This window comes from Phaenicophaeus curvirostris, chromosome 5 (genome assembly GCF_032191515.1).
Source record: "Phaenicophaeus curvirostris isolate KB17595 chromosome 5, BPBGC_Pcur_1.0, whole genome shotgun sequence".
Classification (NCBI taxonomy): Eukaryota; Metazoa; Chordata; class Aves; order Cuculiformes; family Cuculidae; genus Phaenicophaeus; species Phaenicophaeus curvirostris.
Genome location: NC_091396.1, coordinates 42,707,520 through 42,728,280, shown reverse-complemented (window position 1 = coordinate 42,728,280; position 20,761 = coordinate 42,707,520). Strand labels below are relative to the sequence as shown.

The following is a 20,761-nucleotide window of genomic DNA, read 5'->3' as shown; positions in this document are numbered from 1 at the left end:
TTTGCCTGAGAGCAGCCCCTTTCAAGGTCATCAGTGCTACTGGCTGCCCTCCAGGCTCCAGACATACCACCTGCACCCTGGAGCCTGGGCATCTTGTACAGATCTATTTAAAGAGGGCGGGAAAGGGGCCCCCACACTCCAGCTACAGCAGCTGAATCTGGACCCAAAAGCACAACCTGTCCTGGATGTGCTTTGCTCCGCAGCTGAAACCTGCTTGTGTCTCCCTGTGCGCAGGCTGAGAGTGTGGGATGAAAATGAGGCAAGAGGGGAAGTGGCACTGAGGTGGGGGTAGGTACACAGCCTGTACTCCAAACAGCGGTTAACAGAGTGACTGCTACATTTTCATGACCCAGGTAACCCGTGGCCCTTCCTCACTTGCCCAAGGGGGATGTGCTGACAGGGAAGCGAAAGACCCATCCCCTCAGCCTTTCCTGGGAGTTAAGCTCCAGGGAAGGAAAGTCCAGGCAGTTGGGCAGCCTCATTCATGTCCACGCCAGGCTGGCTCTGCACAAGCTTGTCCCAAACCAACTTAGAGGGCAGGGAGGTTTTGTCCCTTGCTGCTTTCCTTGCGGTCCATTCACAAAGTAATTTTTCCAGCATGATCACACAGAACAGATGAAAAGTTCAATCCTGAATCCTCCACTGCTGTTTCAAGGAGCAAAGTCTCTTCTTTAAATGCAGACTAGAAAATTGAGGATTTCAGATAAAGTTTAAGCCTTGGATAGCATGCTTCATGCTTTGTACATATCACACTTAATAATTATTATTTATTTTTAATGAATGTACTCTGTAAAACCAAAATAAGACTGATAGCAGAGAGAGTCATGATTTGTGGGACGGAAATTAGCACATCAGGCAATAAGAATCTTCAAAACTGGCCACAAAAGAAAAAAAAAGTTTAGTTTAAGATTGTTTATGCTTTTAACAGATTGAAGTTGATGTGTGTGCTTTCATTAAGGAAATAGTCATGAAAATAGAACCAAAGGAGCTGCAGAATAAGATGTACATTATTAGGAAGTATTAGGAAGTGAGGAAAGCAAATTACATTATTCTACAGGGAAAGACAAGTAAGCAAAACATATAGAAATACGTAGAAACCATTTCTTCCTGTAGGGAATATTCTGTGCCTTCCATAAAATTGCCGCCATTAGAAAATGTACCGTCATTAGAAAATGTACCATAATGAGTGTCGGTTGCAAAGCAAAAGTACAAAGAACACCTTATAGTAAAATTATCTGTGCAAAGCTAGTCAGTTGGCGAGAGGAAAAGATATTATTTTCAGGATAAGATGAAGGGAAAGGCTGTAAAGTTGTGGAAATATTTATTACTGGGGAAATGAAGCAGAGAATTATTTGGTTTTATAGAAAGATGAATTCTTGCCTGTTTTAAAATCAATTCTGAAATTCACATTGAATTCTGTGAGGTTAGGTTTTCTTTTCAGCAAAGTCAATGTACTAAATTAAATTAACTGCTTCATAGATGCAGTGTCATACAGATTAAATGTTAAAATCCAGTATTCTAGAGAAGGAAAGCTCCTCGGTCAGGGGTTCATTTGCTAGCACTGATACAGCCTTTTTCAGTGATATCTGCCGTCATTCACTCTCCATGCCTTAGTTCCCAGTCCTCAGCCGACCCGGGGGTGTGGGCTTGGCGAGGTGTGCTGTCTCGGTGACTTTGATTCCAGGGTTTGAACGTATCCAGTTAGCACCACAGCCTGGAAGCCTCCCAGCAACGGGGCTTCTGCTGGCTCTTAGCGCTCATCTGGCTCAGCGCTATGAGGAGTTCCTCCCTCCTTAGAGCCGGGACTGCACCAGTCAGAGCCAGACGGCCACTTGTATTGATGTAACTCTTTTCCGTCTATTTTTTTTCCCCTCTCTCCTCCTCTCTCGAGGTGTAGACACAACGAACCGTTTCAAGAAAATGTTCGATTTCTGCATCCCACATACGTTGATTTGGTCAATCTGCTTTGCGATCCTCTGTAGAGCACAATGAATTAATCCATTTAAAAGAAAGGGGGGGAAAAGAGAGAGAGACAGAGACAGAGAGGGGTGGACTTCCTCAGGTGGTCGGAGGTGTTTGTGACAGCCCGGCTTCCTCGGGGGAGGCCGGCGAGAAGGGGAGCGGGGTAAGAGCGCGGCGGGGGCCCCGACGGGACGGTCCGTCTAGGGTAGAGCCACATCTCGGACTGGAAACCCTGTGGTGACCCTCAAAGACCCCGGTTCGCCGCGCTGCAGGGTGACCTCCCCAGGTGACCCCGCATCCCCACGCGGGTCCACGGCCACCGCGCCCTCGCTTCGCCCGGCTCCGGCTCCTCTTTTCCCTGCCCTGTTCCACACGAGCCGCGATCAAGCTCGGTCGTCGGCGAGCGAGCTGAAAAGCGTGCTGCTAACAATGAGGAAACAATTTTAAATTTCTTTCTTTACCCCCTTTAGAAGCATGGAAATTCCCTTAAACGTTCAGGGCTTCCGAAGCATTTCTGTGGATTTAGCTGGAGGGACGGGGCGGCAGGACGCAAGCGACAGGGCACAAGCAGCGGTCCCCTTCGGGTCCACGGAGGCCGACACGGTCGTATTGAGCAAACCAGGAGGGGGGAGGATGGATCCCCTCACGCATCCTGTGCCGAATTAAAGCCTCGTTGGATTGGTGCTAAGGAGTTTAATTTCGCGATTTCGGCTCAGCCTCACCCCGTAGGCGCACGGAGACGGGGAGTCACCTGCTGCGGGATCGCCTGCCGCCCTCACCGCCTCTGCGGAAGAAACGCCCGCCTCGCATGGTCCCCGTGGGAGCCGTCGGGGAAGAGGCGGGTCTCGGGAGCACCCCGGGGCTCCCAGTCATCGGGGGCACTTGGCGGGGGGCAGGGCGGCCTGTGCAGAGAGGCGAACGGCAAACCCACCCCCTCGGTCAAAGGATGCCGTCCCCAGGGTGCCCGTGGGGCCAAGATCCCGCAGGGAAGAGGCTCCCCCGGCCTCAACGGCCAAGGGTCGCGGGAAAGGGTGAAATCCGAGCCGGCAAATCCCGAAATGAGGCCGTTCGGCCAGAGCTGAAAAATATCCAAGTCTGTCCCGAGCAAAACAAGAGATGAAACATTTCAAGTTATTACGTTCTCCCTTTGAAGCGAACTATTTCCCGCAGATAACAATGCGTAGGTATATTTAGACAGCTCAGCTCGTCCAAAGAGAATGTGTCTTGTGCTATTTGAGAAAAACTCTAAGAGTAAGTGCAAATATTTGATGCTGAAGAGCTCTTAAGGCTTGAAGAGTAGCATTTACTTATTTCTACACATCAGTGTGGGCTTAGGATGTTAAATAGATTAAAAGGCTAAGAAAGGTCACTGAAGTAGACTCTCTCTCATCCTGACTTTTTTCCTTGCAAAGTTTTTGCACTTTCTTTAGAGTGTCCTTGGCAAACTCCTCTTAAGAGCCACCTCGGATACTGTGTAAGTTTGTGGCTCTCTGAATGCCGGCCCCCTCCGCTGCCCTGGCCGCCGCCCCCCCGAAAACCCGCTCCAGCCTAGGCATTCAGCAAATGTTTGCCTGCGGGGTCAAGATATTAATAAGCACTTCTCGGCCTCCTTTTCTACTCGGGGTGCCCGGGAGCTCGGGGCAGCAGCGGCGCTGCCCGGCGGGCAGGTGAGCGAGGCCGTACCTGGCGGGGGGCAGAGAACAAGGACGGCGCCCACCTCCCTCCGGCCGGGGGCTGCCCCGGCGGTGACACGGGTAGACGGGGACGGGGTGACGACGAGGGCCAGGGAGACCGCAGGAGGAGCCGCTCCGCCGAGGACGGCCACGTCGTTTCAATTTAATCTCATTTAAAAAGACATAACTAATAAATTTGTATGGACGGGGCTGCCGGAGACGTAAAGCAGAGTCGATAGTGGTTCAATCCCATTGAACCCTATTGAAAACCATGACAACAAGGAACAAGCTCCGATTTATCCCGGAGAGTTAAAGCACATTGTGGGAAGGCGTCAATCACCTATTATTCCAGATCTGAACAAATGCAAAATCTTGACTGGAACAAATGCTTCCAACAGGTCCGGGACATAGGGCTACATTTCCCTTTTGTTCACGGCCTAGCAGTTGGCATGTATTTGTGCTCCCCTCGATCCGACCACCCAGGACGACTGGGAGGCTGCGCCTGGAGCGGGGAAGATAACTACTGTCACCAGGCACGCTTGATAGGTGGCTGCAGTAATCACGGCCTGGGAATCGTTTATAGGGAGCCTGTCCAGTCCCGAAGAAATATGCGGGAAGTTGGCCAAACGGAGCCTTGTGCCCCAGTTCATCTCGCCCACAAATCTCGCCGATATTAATCTCACCTCTCCCTTGTCGTTATTGCTCTATTGACATTTTCCCCGTGAAGCGTAACCACTTCCAGAAGCAGCGCGGAGAGCAGGGCGAGGAGGGGCGGCGGCAGCAGGGAAGCGGGGCTGGGGGGCGAGACCAGGGGTGGATAAATATAATCTATACACAATAGCTTAGAGATGTCTGTTTGGACAGGGAAATTTGAGCCAACAAAGCGCCCGGCTACAAGAGCAGCGTGTATCTGAATTTCTGTTTCCAGGCGCTCAGAGCATCCTCGCAGTGTTTCACACCGTTTGCCCGACGGCGTTGTGCTGTGTGCGCTTTGGCCGACGTTCATGGGAAAGCGGATCTGCTGGGGAGAGGTTAGATGTGCTCTTCCCTCCAGGCTTTCTTCCATCCAACCGGACTCGTCTCCCACTGGTTTTCTAGACGGGGGCAGGGTGGGAGGCGGCGAGGACGGGCGCTGCGGCTTGACATGCGGTGCCTGGTCCTCGTGAAACAGGCTAATCGCGCCTGTTGGGGCCATCGAGGTTGGATAAAGCCCGACCGGGTTGGCTTTTTTTCACGGGGGAGCCCGGTGAAAGGCTGCGAGGAGGCGCTTGTCCCTTGGAGGGGACCGTGGAGCTGCCACCGGGTCCGGTTGCTGCCGTTGCTTTCGGGAGATGAAGCGGCGCACGGCGGGGACGGGCGGATAAATAAACGCGCTGTGTTTGATCTTTCCTCCCTCTCTCTCTCTCAGCTGGAATCGTTTCACTCATTCAAGCACGTAGCCCGAGTGGATATTCCTCGGGCTGGTGCAATGCAAAGGGGTCCTAAAAATCTCCCCTACCCTCCTCCCGACTTATATGAACTGAGTGTGTCGGGCCTCCCGCGTTTCCCTAGCCAAGATCAGGCTATCGCCCTTCCCTAGAAAAAGGTGTGTATTCCATCTACCGTGCCCAGGAGAGGCAAAGAAAGCCCCCGTAGATCCCATCCTCTCAAAGCACACACTGGCCATCCTTCCCCACCGAGATCTCAGTGTGAAAAAGTCCCTGGTGAGGGTAAGAAACCTGCCAAAGACAAGCGGGAGAACTGGAGGTAGCACGACAAACAGCTTGGGGAAATAAAACAAATAACGACTTAAATTCCTTTCAGGTTTAGAGCGGGGGAGGGGGGGGGTGTGGAATAAAGAAGGAAAAGCAGGGAGGGGGTTCTCGGCAGGCTCTGCGGATGTCCTGGGAGGATTCACTTTGTCTGCGGATAGAAGGGACGCTGGTGGCTTTGGTGGCGGATGGAGGGGGGTGGTTGTTGGTCATCCACATGCCACCCAAGATGTTATTCACTGCTAACAATTACCATTATCTGTCCCCACTTTTGGCTAATCAGACAGAATATGTAATGATGAAGCCTGTTTCCTGCTGCCTTTGGGAGGTAACGGGTTATTCTCTCAGAGGGTGGCGGGAGGGGGGGTTACACCTACTCCCATTAGGGCTTTAGCACTTGACTAATTCAGGTACTTAGCATCCTATAGACAGGGACGGTTTGAAAGCAGGCAGTGTTTGCAGTGGGGAGGACTGTTTATATAAACAGGACACCTCTGTAAACGACACTAATATTTGGGGTTAGGCGGCGATGGAAGGGAAGGTTCTCTTGAGCCGGGAGATACCCCAGTAACAAAGCGCACTCCTTTCCTCGCAGTTTTAAAGGGAGAGGGTTCGAGGCGATATTTTTGGGTGGAAGTGTGCACAACCTACCATGGCCACATCTGGCAGGATCAGTTTTACAGTGAGGAGCATTTTGGATTTACCAGAGCAGGATGCCAACAGCATAAAGCAAGCCTCTGACCATCACCACACAGCGGAGAACTACGGTGGCTCGCCGTACCGAGGGTGGATAGAAACAGAGAGAAGCCATTATCCCTGTGAGTATGAAACGGACAGGAATTCGCCATCTCCGCACCGCTATTTTTTATTTGCTTTCCCTCTTCCTTTGGGAAAGATGCGAAGAATCGAATCGCGAGAGTGCGTAGCTTGCAGGATCGGGGGGATCCAGAAAGGCAATTTTATAGAATATTAAGGAATTGCGACAATGAACCAGCAGGAACATCCCGCCCATGAGCTTAAGAGAGAAAAGATATAATTTTTTTTGTAGGTCTGTTCATGTTCCCTGCGACAGCAGAGAGCAAAATCTCAGGCTGTGTCTGCCCGTCTCTCTGCACTTATCGTTTAAGGTTACTCCCGGATTCTTTTTCCCTCCCCCCCGCCCCTTTTCCGTTTCACTGTTGCAGCAGACCCTGCCTTTTCGTGCCGGAGGGGTTTCGGGTCGCCCCACGCCCCGCAGGGGAAGGCGAAGCGCTCCCCGTGCCTCGCCTCCCGCCTCCACCCGCGCAGTCGCCATCGCGGGGAGCGGCCAGCGGCTCAAAACCCACCGTGGGCCACCTCGGTGTCACTTCACGGGCACAGATCGTGCCGCAGACACGCGGCGTTTAACGTCTAACTGTGCGTGCACGGGGGACACCGGCCCTCGGGTGGATGCGGGGGGCCCCGCCGTGTTAGATTAAATATTAAGGTAATCGAGGGGCTGGAGAAAAACAGTAATGAAGGGACGGGGCAACCCGGGATCGCGTTTTAGCACCGAGGGAGCGCAAACGTTACCAGCCCGCGAGCCCTGGGCTGTGCGCGGCCAAGGGTCCGCGCCCGTGCGGGGCTTGGCGCGGGGGCAGAGCCTCTCCCCGCGGAGGGAAAACCCGCTCCGTCCCGGTTAATTTATGAGGGTGTTGGCGCGCATCCCTTGCTGGCCGTCGGGATCGCTTCGGCCCAGTAAAGAGCCGGGGCTGTCCCTGCGGGAGGCGTTTCGGCTCTCGACGGCCGCCGCCTCCTCGGTGCCTGCCCCGAGGTCTCTAACCCCCTCGCTGTCCGCAGCTTCCGACGAGAGCGGCCCGGAGCTGAGCCTGCCCGACTCCACCCAAAGGTCGCTCCCCGCCCGCGGTTCGGAGGCCGAGGAGAAGAAAAAGAAGCGGCGGGTGCTGTTCTCCAAGGCGCAGACGCTGGAGCTGGAGCGGCGGTTCCGGCAGCAGCGATACCTCTCGGCACCGGAGCGGGAGCAGCTGGCGCGGCTGCTCAGCCTCACGCCGACGCAGGTGAAGATCTGGTTCCAAAACCACCGCTACAAGATGAAACGGGCGCGGTGCGAGGGCCCCGGCGGCAGCCCCCCGCCGCTCCCGCCCGCCCTGCTGCGCCGGGTGGTGGTGCCGGTGCTGGTGCGGGACGGGGAGCCCTGTGGCCGCTGCCCCGCCGCGTCCCCGCCGCCCGCCGCCCGCCCCAAGCTGGGCTGCGCCCTGGCGGGCTGCAGCGCGCAGGCCGCCCTCGCCCTGCAGGGCTACCGGGCCTGCCAGCCCGCCTCCGCCCTCGGCCTCTTCCCCGCTTACCAGCACTTACCGCACCCCGCCGGCGTGTCCTGGGGATGGTGACCGCGGCGCTTCGCCCTCCGGGGCCGGACTCATCCCGGGGGGGGCGGCGCCACCCAGCCCCGGGCTCCCGGAGCAGCGGCGGGAGCTCCCCCGCCCGCCTCGCCCGGAGGCGACGATGCCGGGTGCGGCTCCACTTTTGTAAAATCTCTGCTCCTCCTGCTTCTTTCCGAGACGTTCATTGTTAAAAAAAAAGAAGAAGAATCCTAGCGACCTAGTTTATTTTTAAACGATTCTTTCGGTGACTAATAAAATGATTTTTTGACATTTTTTTCCCCCAGGCGGGGCAGTGTATTTTTGACGATTGGGGCTGTTTTTTGTAGGATTACCTCCCGTGCCATAAAAGCCGAAATCCTTCCTCTTGACCGCGCCAGCGGAATTTCACTTCCAAGTTCGTTTGTTTTACCCACGTGCGCCGGTTAGAGGGCGAATAAAGTTTGCTGCGAGCATCTCGCTGCAAACCTGGTGATGTTTCCCACGAAAAGCGTGAGCTCAGAGCCTCCCGTCCCCGGAGCTTTGCCGAATTTTCGTTTTGGGCGGCGATGCCCCGGGGCTGCGGCGCAGGATCCCCGCGCCCGGCCAGCCGCCCGCGGCTGAGACCAGCCCCAGGATCAAGCCAACCTTCCCTTTAGCCTGTATCCGATCCAAAGATCGACTGGGGAACGTTAGCCGAGAGAAAAAAACGCATATGCTTTGAAACGCTTTGAGGAAATATTTATTCTATTATTATAAAGAGGAAAATGTAAGTGTCCTTGCGACCGTCGATGGGGAAACCCCCTCCCAAACAAACCCGCAAGTCTCTTCGAAATACAGACTAGACCGAACGCCTCCATCCTTCCGACGGGAGCCGCGGAGGTAATATCTAGAAGCGAAGACCCCACGGGGATCGACGCACCAACCCGCCCGCCGGGAAAAGGATGTCGAGGGAAAGGGAGCCGCAGAAGCTGTTAGGAAAAAATTTTTCACAGAAAGGGTCATTGGGCACTGGCACAGGCTGCCCAGGGAGGTGGTTGATTCACCTTCCCTGGAGGTGTTTAAGGCACGGGTGGACCAGGTGCTGAGGGGCATTGGTTAGTGATTGATAGGAATGGTTGGACTCGATGATCCGGTGGGTCTCTTCCAACCTGTTTATTCTATGATTCTGTTTAGGGGCTATTTTATTTTTTTTTTTATTAATAATTTCTGGAAGAGAGTTGCTTCTGCCCAGGTGCGCCCAGAAACCCCAGGACTGCAAGGAGCCGCCCGTGAGGCTGGGCAGGAGGAGCCTCGCCCCGCTCCTCTCCCAGCCCTGCACGCCCCAGGGCTGTGTCCCCTCCGCCGTGTCGCCTCTGACCTCAGGAGAATCCAATCCAGCTGCAGGCAGGGCAGGTCGGGGAGGATGGAGCGACGCCTGTCCTCCCACCTGCAGCCCCTTCCTAGCTTGGGCAGGGGCCGTGTGCCAAGGGAGAGATGCAGACCGGGCTTCTGGGATGTGCGGGAAGGACCCGAGGGAATACAGCCTCTGTGTCACCTGTTCTGTATCTTCTTCTTCTTTTTTTTTTTTTTTTTGGTCGTTATCTTTCCTCTCCCTTCCCTTTATTTTATTTTTTCTCCTGCCATCCGAAATCTTCTTTTCCTTTTTTTTTTTTTTTTCCAGTCTCAGCTGCTGGCCACCTTGTCTCCCATATGGATGGGGTTATCTTAGAAGAATCTCTCAGAGAACCGCTCCTTAAACCTCCTTTTGTCTTGGGGGTTGAAAAGAGCATTGTCGTGCATGAAAAGGACCTAGACAAAATCCGCACTGTTTCAATTCAGGACTGTTTAATCAGTCCCTAGTGACAATTTTATGGGTTTTAGGCGGTACAATAGTATCTTTTAAAACCTTGTGGCCTTCATGAAAACAAAGGGCTTGAATTTTATGGGCTTACAACTCCAATTAGAACAGTGCCAATGTGTATGGGAGATTATCAAATTTGTATCATAAAACTCCTTTATAATAAATGATTGCTGGAAACTGGGGAGAGGTGGGGGGAGAAGGGACCCGGACTTCAAGCAATCGACTATCACACGTAATTTTAAAAGTGCACATGCTGCTCTCCGTTTTAACTCTTTGCAACCCAGCTATGCATCGGGATAAGCCGTGGAAACAGTGTGACACGGTATTAGAAACAGAAACAAAGACAACAGGAGAAGATTCTTTTTCCTCAGCCCAAATCCACCTTCCCTCAGTTTCCCGATGGTTTGGCAGCATCCCACCCAGAAGGCTCCCTCCTCGGCTCCTTGGTTATCTGGGCTGCTCTCCTGTCCCGGAGCCCACATATGGCCATAGGAAGCATCTGTAAAACAGGAGGTCTTCATTATATTACCGCTTTTATCAGTTACTGGCTGTACAGGTGATGACAAAGGGTGTCCCTTCCCGGGCCCAGGCTACAGTGATTCCCTCGGGGCACCAGCTGCAATTGTCCCTCCCTTCTCCCTCCATGCGGGTTTCATGATGCAAAATGTGCTGTTGGTGAACATTGCTTTTTACCAAGCCCAGCGAACAGAAAGTGTGTGATCCCTGGGTGCCGACCAAGGCTGAAGTCCTGCCCTTGCAGACTAAGGGAAGGTAACCACAACAGGGGTGCAGGAAGGATGAGAGAATCACATTCATGTACTGAGAAAAGAAACACACTTAATTTGATACATCCAAGTAGAAAGAAGAATGCATTAAATAGTGAGTCAATTCAATAGACCGTGGAGGTTTACAGTAAAAGGAAAAAAGATATGAAGAAGATACAGTAGGAATGAAAATATTACTCCTGATAGAAATGAATCCACCTAAACTTTAAGTGTATTTAGTAAGGAAAATTGATTTGTTAAACTTACCAGTGGTTAAGCCAATATTTAGGACATGCATCTTAATAAATGTCATTGGTAACAGCTTTGAGGCAAAAGAAATCTACTGCCTTTTGGTGTATTTTCTGTTACTTTGGGGTTTTTTTCTCCCTCTCAAAGGGGTGAGTGCACACACAATCTCTGCCTTTTCTCCCTTTCTTCTGCCCCACCAGGTTTCACTATTACTTTCACTCTGCAAATAGGCCTGTGATTTCACTGAACCTAATGAATAAACATGCCATCTTCAGAAAAGCATTGCTAACATCTTCAAACATCTTCCTGGGTGCTTTATTCTTAGTCAGTAAATAAACTATTGACTTTGCAAAGGCCCAGCCCTTTTTTAGTGGGAGCCCCTAGAACCGTCTGTTAACTCAGATCTAAGGTATTAAAAAAAATCACCAGACTGCCTCCAAAAGATGAAAAAGAGTTCATCTGAAAGGGCATACGATCAAGATGTTTTGCAACAACTTATGAAATAGTTGAGCGTGCCCCAATGCATGTTCATTGTTAGTCTTTGGATAATACATTTTTAAAATTGCAACAGCTAAAAACCATCACCTCCTAAGAACAACTCTGTCATGCATCTAAATAAATTCTCTTCTTGCTGATTTAGGAAAGGCTGCTGACAGCCATACAGTATGTACACCTAGGTTAATAACCCATCTGTGCTATGCTGCTAAATGCAAGTCAGATTTGTGAAAATTCATTGGATTTCTCAGCCCTTCCTACCTCATAGCACTCAAAAGGAACAAGCCTTCACCCTTGGTCAGAGTTCAGTTGATGCTGGAGGGGACAGCGACCTCACTTTGCTTTCAGAAACCAGTGGTATTCTGTGGAGGAACACAAACCTGGCTCTCCCTTTACTCAGTGCCCTTCATAAGCCACAGTTCATTGATGAAGGTAGTGTCTTGCTGAACTCAAATGACTGATAAGTACTGCTTCTTGAGAAAATGGGAACAGCTAGGATACAAGGAATAGCAGTTTCTGAGCCTTTCTAATAGCATCCAGCCCTTTCATCAAAAGCCTAGAGATCACATTTTCCTTTTCCTCATCTGGTGCTTCCAACCCTTGATCACTGGTCTAGACTCATACACATTGGCCATCACATAGTGCACTCTATCCAGAATTCATGCCTTGACCAAAGAATTGTAAAGCGAAGACTGCACTCCATCTACTTGATATAAAAATATCAGACCAAGAGTCAAGTGCCACCAGGATCAGCAATGACAGAAGGACCCCAGGCACCTCATGGAACTTCCAAGAGGCTTCTAACCCATCTTACTTAAAAAACTTCCTGTGCGAAAAGAGGTAGTGGATGCAGAGTTGCCTTTGTCGGAGAAGTTGCTTTATCTAATTCTTATACCTGGGAGCTAGATATTGTCTTCAGAATCTGGCAGAATTTGCCTCTGGGTGAGGTATACTTTAGTAGAGAAAAGGAACAGAGAAACAGGGGAAAGGTATAGCCAACAATGGAAAGAGTATATCTCCTCTGGAGCCCAGAGAGTATGTTTCCATGGGATGGCCATGCTGCTTTTGAGCAGTCAGCCAAACTCCTCAGGGGCATCTTGCATGCCAGACAGTCCTGCTCACTGGTTCATAGTGTTCCTGGAGACAAAAATTATTTCTTGACATTCCCAACAGCCACAGTATTTTGCTTTGCAGCATTCGTTGGCAGAAAATTTCTAGTTTTGTACACTGGGAATACTTCCTTGTTTCTCCGTTGTGAGTGGATGGGAGATTTGGTACTAAGTTAGTGGCATGATATCGAACACTAGTCATGATTTTACTAAATCCTAAATGTGGCTATTTAAAAATATATAGACATTATTGATCTGGAGAGAAAAAAATCCTTATTTTAATGAAATAGATTGTTTTATGTAATTTAATATGAATTATATAATTGAATTTCAGTATATTGGTTCTACATTGGCATGTTTGTATGCCTTACCCTATATATTTTACACAAATATAAGTAAATCATATTTTTCTTCAGCTGTGATAAAAGGACAATTGGGAAGAAAACCTACTACTGATATTTCTCCATATATGAATACTGTTGAAAGAGATTGAAGATCACTGTCATCTCTTGTATTTCTGCCTAGGTGACTGACTATTAGTGTTAACTGTCATTTCCATAAAACCTATACAGAGTCTTTTACTTCTTTTTTCTACTACTGTTGTCTTTCTATACCTATTCTTCAAGTTTTATGTCCTGTCTTGGATATCTTCTACACCTGTCTCATATGCTTATGAGTCTCCAACACTGTCAGACAAAGTAAACTTCCCTGAAAAGGTCTCAGTCTGGGATGGAAAGATGCCCAATAGCTAGTGCAACGCTTTTCAGGAAGCTGCTCATTTGCCTTTTTTTGTTGTTTGTGTGCATTCATGTAGCGCTCCTAATTGGACACATCTGCTCTCTACAAAATACACTATCATCCATGATTATTGCTTTTCCATCATACTTCAGAAAAAGCATCTGCTGCTGCTAGCTGGGCACTGGATAGGGGCTCCTCCTGATCTCTTCCACTTACAAGTTGCTTTCAGAGAGCAACATGTTGGCAAACATCCTTCTTTGCTATTTGCACATCCAGTTACAGGACACACGTGACTGTTTCTACTCATCTCCTCCCTTTCCTTCCCCTCCATTGCTTCCTCAGGGTGATGCTGATTTTATAATTTGTGTCTTCAGTGTAGAAGTTCTACTTTCATCACCACAAGTGCCTAGTTTATCTGCTTTCTACTGTCGTGATTGTGTTAAAATTCTTCCCTTCCTCTTCTTTTCTTTTTAAACCAGCAATGTAGCACTCCATTGTCTTCATTCATGTCTAACACAATAGTTTTGAGGAACTAATTTTACCAGTGAGTAACCAGACCTAGTTAGCTAACCAATTTTCACAGTACCAATGTGTATGTTTGTGATTACTTTAACCTTCATATATTCAAATTTGGCTAATGAAACCAGTTTTTTTTCTGTGCTGCAAAGTAACCTAGAGTTTATTACTGGTTTTTGTTTTGAATATTTTAGTTTCAAATGTGTCTTTGGCAGCAGAAAGTTGAATTTCAAGAGCACTGAAAGTTGAAGACACTACAGAAGTTCTGTTCTGGTGTATTTTAAGATGTTGAAGTGTTCAGAGACACCATGCAAAAGTTGCAGGAAAGGTGAAAGCTTGGCATTCGACCTGTGGATTGAAGACTGGGGTAGGTGTCCTGTCTATCCTAGCTTATCAAAGAGACTGAAGAAGCAATGTAAGTTAAAGCGCTCACACAGTAAACACAAATTTGGTCATAAAAGGCTCTTCAGTTTAGCTGGAAAGTTTAATGAAGTCCAACAGTTAGATAATTTCTGGTTCAAAATCTGACCTCATTCCTAATCAGTGAGAGTAATTAGCCATTTTCACCACAACTTGGTGACAAATTCCCCAACTGAAAATTTTTAATGGCATATTCAAATAAAATTTTTCTAGTTTAATCATAGATGTTTGACTTGAGCTGAGAAATAATTACAGGGATCCCCAAGGCTCTTATAGTATCAGAGATGACAGTGCTTGATTACAATAAGTCCTTTTGACATTAAAATCTGCACACCTAAATTTGCTATCCTGGTGGACTTCAGGTGCTAGAACAGTCTCTGTTATTAATCCATGTAAATTATCGGCACTCTTGGACTACTTTAATTTCAGCTGATCATGAAAGAGCCCTGCCAATCAGAATCACGAAGATGGTTTTGAACTGTACCATACAGCTGGAAAGCTCTTCAATGCTATGATTGCATGCGCCAGCTCACAGGTAAATGGCTTGTCTAGAAAAGTTTCTGAGTTTGGAATAGATGCAGCTATGAGGGTAGCGGTGGGGCTGAGCTCTTCTCCGTTGCGTGGTGCAGCCCCACAGCCCACACTGGTAATGGCAGCTATCAGCCCTTCTGGGATTCTTGGTAAATCTGTGCCCACACACGCATGACACCCTCTATGTCTCTGTTTCTAGCAACACCCACCTACCAGTTTGCAGACATCTTAGGGCAGTGATGCTACCAAAAGGCCAGATCTCCAGCCCGCTCCCCAAAACCTTCCCCCCTCTGCTATAGAAGCATGAAGAACATCCAGGTTGTCTTAGGTCTCCTTTTAATCACTGTCCTTTCTCCCTCTGGCATTGACTTCACAGAAAATGGAGGCTGCTCAGGACATCTTCAGACATATTTCCAAGGGCACCTTGTAACAGTTGGAAAAAAGAGCTGAAAAGTTAAGGAGCTGAGGAAATGCATACGTGACACTGTTGCTTTTTCTTTCCTCCTTTCTTGCTCTCTCTCCACCATCAGGCTATGCCTACTATAGAATCAAGCCTGTACCTCCTCCTAACAGCCTCACTTTGCATTTTTTGCTATTGTCACTGAACCAGCCAATCATGGAAAAAATGATATATTGACTTGGCAGGTGCTTCTGTTTTGAACATGATTAAATAACTTTTTATTGTCATCTTCAAAGCATTTTTATGGTCATTTACTGAGTGAAAGGGGCTCTGATTTTGTGAGCATCTGCCAGAATATGTTTGATCCTGTCATCATTTCTTCAGAAAATCACACGCCTGTAGCTAGAGTGCAAGATACGGTAAGTGCATGAATTGTCCATTGCACTCTGCACTTACAACACTGCCTGCTTTGTCAATGATAACAACAGCAGGGGAGAGATCTTGGAAGTTAAGCTACCTGCTGTTTTCTCCTTGATGTTTGAGCTCTTCAATGCTGTATGAGTCTCAGAGATGCAAAGAGAAGCTTCTCTGTTGATGCCGTATTTTATTGGTTATTTAAACTTGGTACGCTGTTTGTAATTAAAACTGACTAGGAAGGAGGATTTCCATTTCACAGGACATGCTGGGTATTTTGTTGCGTATCAGCATGGCAGTATTACAGCACTGATGGAGACCTGGGCTGTTTGCCGCTGTTCATGGAGCAGCTCTGCAAATCTCCACTGGGCACCCAATTTTGGGTTCCCATCATGTTCCCACTTATTGAGTAGAATTCACATATACCCCTCAAATATCCCAGTTCCACAGAATCAGCACTTTCCTGTGGAAAACAAATCAGAGCACTCCCTGTCAACATTATCTACCTATGCAATAGCCTTCATTGACCTTCATCCGGCCTTGAAGTCCCTGTGCAATGCAAAATAGAAGTACCTTGTGCTAGCTGAATTGTGCTAGTAATATTGTGTAGACGAAACAGAAAGTTAGAAGTGGCACATCCTTGTTTAAATTTAGCATTAACCAGCTGGCCACATTCTGTGGGAGGCAGGAAGGAGGATTCATACAGAGGGAGGAATCTGTTAGAAAATCAAATAGAGGCTATAAAAATATTTCTTTAAAATGGCAGCATCATGAAAAAGAGATGCCAAGCAAAGAGCTTACTGATCATCTGTGTATCACTCATAACATACTGCAGCTAGCTCAGCCCTTGGTTCGGAGGGGGCATGCAGGTGTTAGGAAGAATAGCTTCCCACATATGGTATTTTCTACAGGATTCTTTTCCACAGACAAAACTTATTTGTGCTTCATTATCACCCTCTGATACAGACTGTTAAAGTGCAAGGTGAAAAAGGCAAAAAGTTGAAGAGTATGGGAATGTCAGCATTCCCGAGAACAACTAAAATGAGACTGACTGTAGAGGCTTGACTTCCGGAGGAAACGTATGGACTAACTGGTTGCGTCTTTCCCTCATTTTCATGCTGCAGTGTCCCTCAGAACTGCTGCTTCTCAACCATTGCTCTGCCATATGTGTTTCTTTTGATTCTGGCTGTGCCACAACTGCCTTCCTCACCTTTGACAGCCATTACCTTTCCTCTCACAAAATCATCAGTAAGGAAACTAACTTTATATAAAATCAGTTATTATGGAACAGTTTGAAAGACAAAAGAGGCAATTAACCATAATGGCATTTGATGTTGCAAAAAAAAAAGCTCCTCATATCAAAAAAGCAAAATCATTTGCTATCAGGACTTATTTCTTTTGACTGGGAATATCAAAGGAAGGAGACTATAGGAGATATCTAACACTCCCATGAATATCTCTAATGAAGGAATATTTCTGGCTATAGTAATGTGTTTATGTTTATGAGTCTATGCTACATTTTCAAGACCATGCCATACAAGTTTTATAAATCAGTGAGTCAGAACTCACAAATAGTGAGGTCAGCGTAAAGAATTATGAGATTAAAAAAGAAAGGCATAACCTTTTTATTTGCCTCCCTGTTACTTCTTGAAGACAATTTTGTTATTTTTTAAATGGCTTTGGATCTATTTTCTCCTTTCAAAAGAGATTGCTAGGCTCAGTGAGAACTAAATTGGCACATACTTGTATGTGTTGTCACTTCATCATTTGACTTTAAGAACTGGGCTATAGAAACAGTTACAGTGGCAGTCCTGTGAAAATCATGAGAGCTGTTGAGTTCTGCATTTTCAAAGGCAGGCGTGCCCTGCTGTAAAATAATTTCTCACTCCTGTGGCTAGCTGTGACAGAAAGGTCCCTTCAGTCCTTAGCCCTACCTTTAAAAACATCATGAGCCAGGTCTTCATATTGTGTTTGCCACCATGGCTGTAGGAACTGTATGTCCAGCTGAGGATCTAACATGATTAATTTAATCAGCTGGCATTGATACATACATATCATATATTGTCTCACCTTCACATTTACACTTCTTGTAGTCCAAAGTCTTTGACTAATGTACTATCTTTATTTCTCATAACCCGTTGATGGAGTATGCATGCCAAATTAGGAACAGAGCTTTTGTTACAGTGACTCCCCATCCACATATTTTCCTCCAAAACCCAATTTAAGAATTTTGACCCTCTGGGTCATTTGGAAAAGCCTCCATGAATTCTCAGGTAACCATGCTATAAATGTGGAAAGATCAGCAGGGGTTCCACTGTACACCTTTCTCAAGCCAAAAACTGCATTATATTCCCTAGATCCCATAACTCTTAATGCCCTAAGACACTTGTACGCTATAACAAGCATTAGACTTCTTACATGAACAGCTTATGCCCTACTGTAAAAAGAAGGAACTCAAGAGGGGAGAGAAGGCAAATGAAAGCAGTCTGGACAGTACGCCCACAGCCCACTCACTGGGACTGGTTGATAACCCACAGTCTTCTCCTCATAAAAGCTGAAGATGATGGAGAAATTCACCCAAGACTCCCAGAGCAGAGTGCCTCCTGTGCTTGCTAGCTCATAGGGCTATCCCTAACAGGTTTCTTCTTACTTTTCTGGTCATCTTTCTGAGTGCCTTTGGCTATTTGAGCTGACTTTGCGAAGCCGGAGCAACATATATAGGGCAGGTCATGTATGCCTTATGTCAGAGGAGTCTGACTCAGAATATTTGCTAGGACTTCTTTCTTAGCCGCTAAATATAGTACAGAGTAAAAGTGTTGGGGTTTTTCCAACTTGCTAATCAGGAAGGAGGTAGATCTTAGCAATGAGACAATTATGAAAATCAGGAAGCGATTTAATTGTCTGAAAACAGCTTAATTAGAAAGAATATAATTTTCTTAAATGATAGTAATCGTTTTCCTGGGGATTAAAGAATAGCAGATCTTAACTTCAAGGAAAATACCTTTTGCTATCAGAAACCAAATGATTGAAAGAATAATGGAAATAAATAAGTCCATGTTTCTCCAGATTCTCTTAAGCATTATTCATATGGAAAACTTTTCCTTCTCCTGTTCACTATGTAGCGATATCGTCGGTATTTATCTATAGCACAATAGCATCTAAGCCCCTCAGCAGGAGGAGGGCTCCACATTGAGGTAGGAGCTGTCTAAATATATGGCAATATACTGATAGATCTTCCCTTACAGGCCAAAAAAGGGGGAAAATAGTACAGTAAATAAGTTGAATGCATTGAGTCACCCTTGACTGCTTGAAAACACCTAAAATCTATTTGGTTTAATTTGAATAGTAAGCATTTGTTTCTAGAAACAGAGCAGTGGGAAAGTATAGAAGATACCTGCATAGAGGTGAGGCAGATACTATAGGTAGATCAGCCAAGGATGAAGTGTTGCTGTATTTGGAAACCTAATTGTACAGTCTAAAAACTTCTACATTGACGTGTAGTTTTAGAGTGATAGTTAAGGCCTGTCTTATTCAAGGAAATACTTAAGTACCTGTTTAACTTTAATTTAAAGTTCATGGTCTGTCTCATGCATTTTCAGAGGCTGTTTCTGATGGAAGGTAAGTAAGAAGTGTTACATATGCAAAGTTATTTAAACACTTTTTTATTTGCAAAGTAGAACCTAGAACCTTCAAAAGTCAGGACATTTCAGAAATTAGATAGCCTCTTATTTATTCTGATATAGTCTTTAATTAGCTGATCACGCTAAATTTTGCCTGTGAGATCTCGGCCTCTTTCAGTGCACTTCACAACTGAGTTCCTTTAAAAGGCAATTGCTCAATATTTTGTATTTTTCCCTGCCCTTAACATTATTTTTACCAAGTTAAAGCATGCACAGATAACAGAAAACGTCTCCTGTGTTTTGTCAATAATATGATGATGAGTTGGCTGAGCTCATCTATCATCTTGTTGCTCCTGGAAGGGCCATCCTATTTCCTTCTCTTTTCCCATCCCAAACACAGGGCAGGATGAAAGTGGAAAAGGCAGCCACAAAACCAGCCAATGTTTGTTTGAAAGATGGGTCCTTAAAAATGCATTTGAATACTAGCATGGGAAAGTGGGACATCAAGGACTGAAAAATATTGGTCTTACAGAAGGAATAGGGAAAAATAGATGGGAAGCCCTGAGTCTGAAAGAGATCTAGTGAATCAGGAGCTCAGTGGAACCTGGCAATACAACTATGGAGTAAAAAAGGCTAGTGTAATCCATGGATTTTGATGAATGAGTTGGAAAGCCAAAGAAAGAAAGTGATTTCCCTCCATCTCTAGCTCTGATGAAATTAGTGCTAGGTCACTATGTCTACGAGCTGCATCCGCATTTTCAAAACACGTTGCAGCAGAGCATGCAAACAAAAGCCATAAAATAATTACAGGCAGATGAAAATAAAAGGATAGAAGACTTTAAAAAATATTTCTACTGAGCTTAACAGAAACAAGATTGACAGATCTCCTCCCAGAGACATGTGGGATTATTATGCTGGTTATTTTGTGAAGAGGCGTGGGATTTCATTGCTGAACTCTCTGTAGTAAGAGGGCTGATCCACAGGATCAACTGTGCTCTAGTCTTTCTAGATGCAAAAACCTCTGCAATCTAGGGCAGAAAGGCATAACAAAAATGGAGGCTGAAAGCCAGATTACACTTGGAGCCAGGCACACCGCTGGGAGTGTGACAGTAATCTACTAAGGTAAGGACCTTTCCAGGAAGACTGGAGGCCTCACTGCAAGGGATGTTTGGATCACACTCAAATCACTCAAGGTTCAAGACAGGTCTTAACAGTTACATAAAGTGACTACTGTTATATAAGAGACTGGACAAGATGATTCATTGCTTTCTGGTTTTATTCTTGCCTGTGTAAATCAGTGCAGAAGCAATGCTAGTGATAGGTCTGTGGGGCACAGTGTGACTCTGAGCCCTGTCTTGCAGACTGGATCCTCGAAGTAGCCAAGCAGGAAGGCTTTGATGAGAACTGCAGAAAAAAAGGATCTAACTCCCACTTCCCAAGGCAAACTCTAACTCAAGCATTGCATCATAAATCTTAACCTTCCCATTCAACAACTGTGATTAGAAAAGCTGTTGCTTTGGCTTGTATTTCTTTTTGTAAATCAGATTCTTTTTCAGGCTGAGTAGCACCTTTCACCAGCAGTGCTCAGGCTGAGCCTAAACATCCTGCTTATAGACTAAGCCACTACTTAATTCAAGAATGGTTGTGGTAGAATCTGGCTGCAGCACTGCTCTTCTGTTGAGGAGCACTTTAGTCACCATCAGCCCTTGTTTGTTTTCATCAGAGAATCACTTGGGGAGTCAAGAAGTTCTTCATGAAGGCATGCAAGATCTAGGAAAATATATTATGTAAAATGTGCCTTAAATGATGTTGAAAGGAGTCTTTAGGGTTCTTAACTGGTTATGTGTATGATGCAGTTTAGTGTTTATCCTCCATGACTTCTTCCTGCCTGGTGGCAGCACAACAAGCTCAGTAATACAGAGTATGAAAAGCTCCTCCAA

At 46.8% G+C, this 20,761-nt stretch overlaps 2 protein-coding genes across 2 annotated transcripts in view; both read left to right on the top strand.

Moving 5' to 3' along the window:
• The first annotated feature begins 2,140 nt into the window (after positions 1–2,140).
• MBIP (MAP3K12 binding inhibitory protein 1) overlaps positions 2,141–20,761 on the top strand; it is a 177,010-nt gene continuing 158,389 nt past the window's right edge. Inside the window, exon 1 of the mRNA XM_069858460.1 lies at positions 2,141–2,146. The gene's annotated coding sequence lies outside the window, so the exon portion shown is untranslated. The remainder of the gene's footprint in view (positions 2,147–20,761) is intronic.
• On the top strand, positions 5,586–7,787 carry NKX2-8 (NK2 homeobox 8). Its single transcript, XM_069857033.1, has 2 exons — positions 5,586–6,204; positions 7,205–7,787. The coding sequence occupies exons 1-2, from the start codon at positions 6,039–6,041 to the stop codon at positions 7,750–7,752; spliced, it is 714 nt and encodes a 237-aa protein (XP_069713134.1). The 5' UTR covers positions 5,586–6,038; the 3' UTR covers positions 7,753–7,787.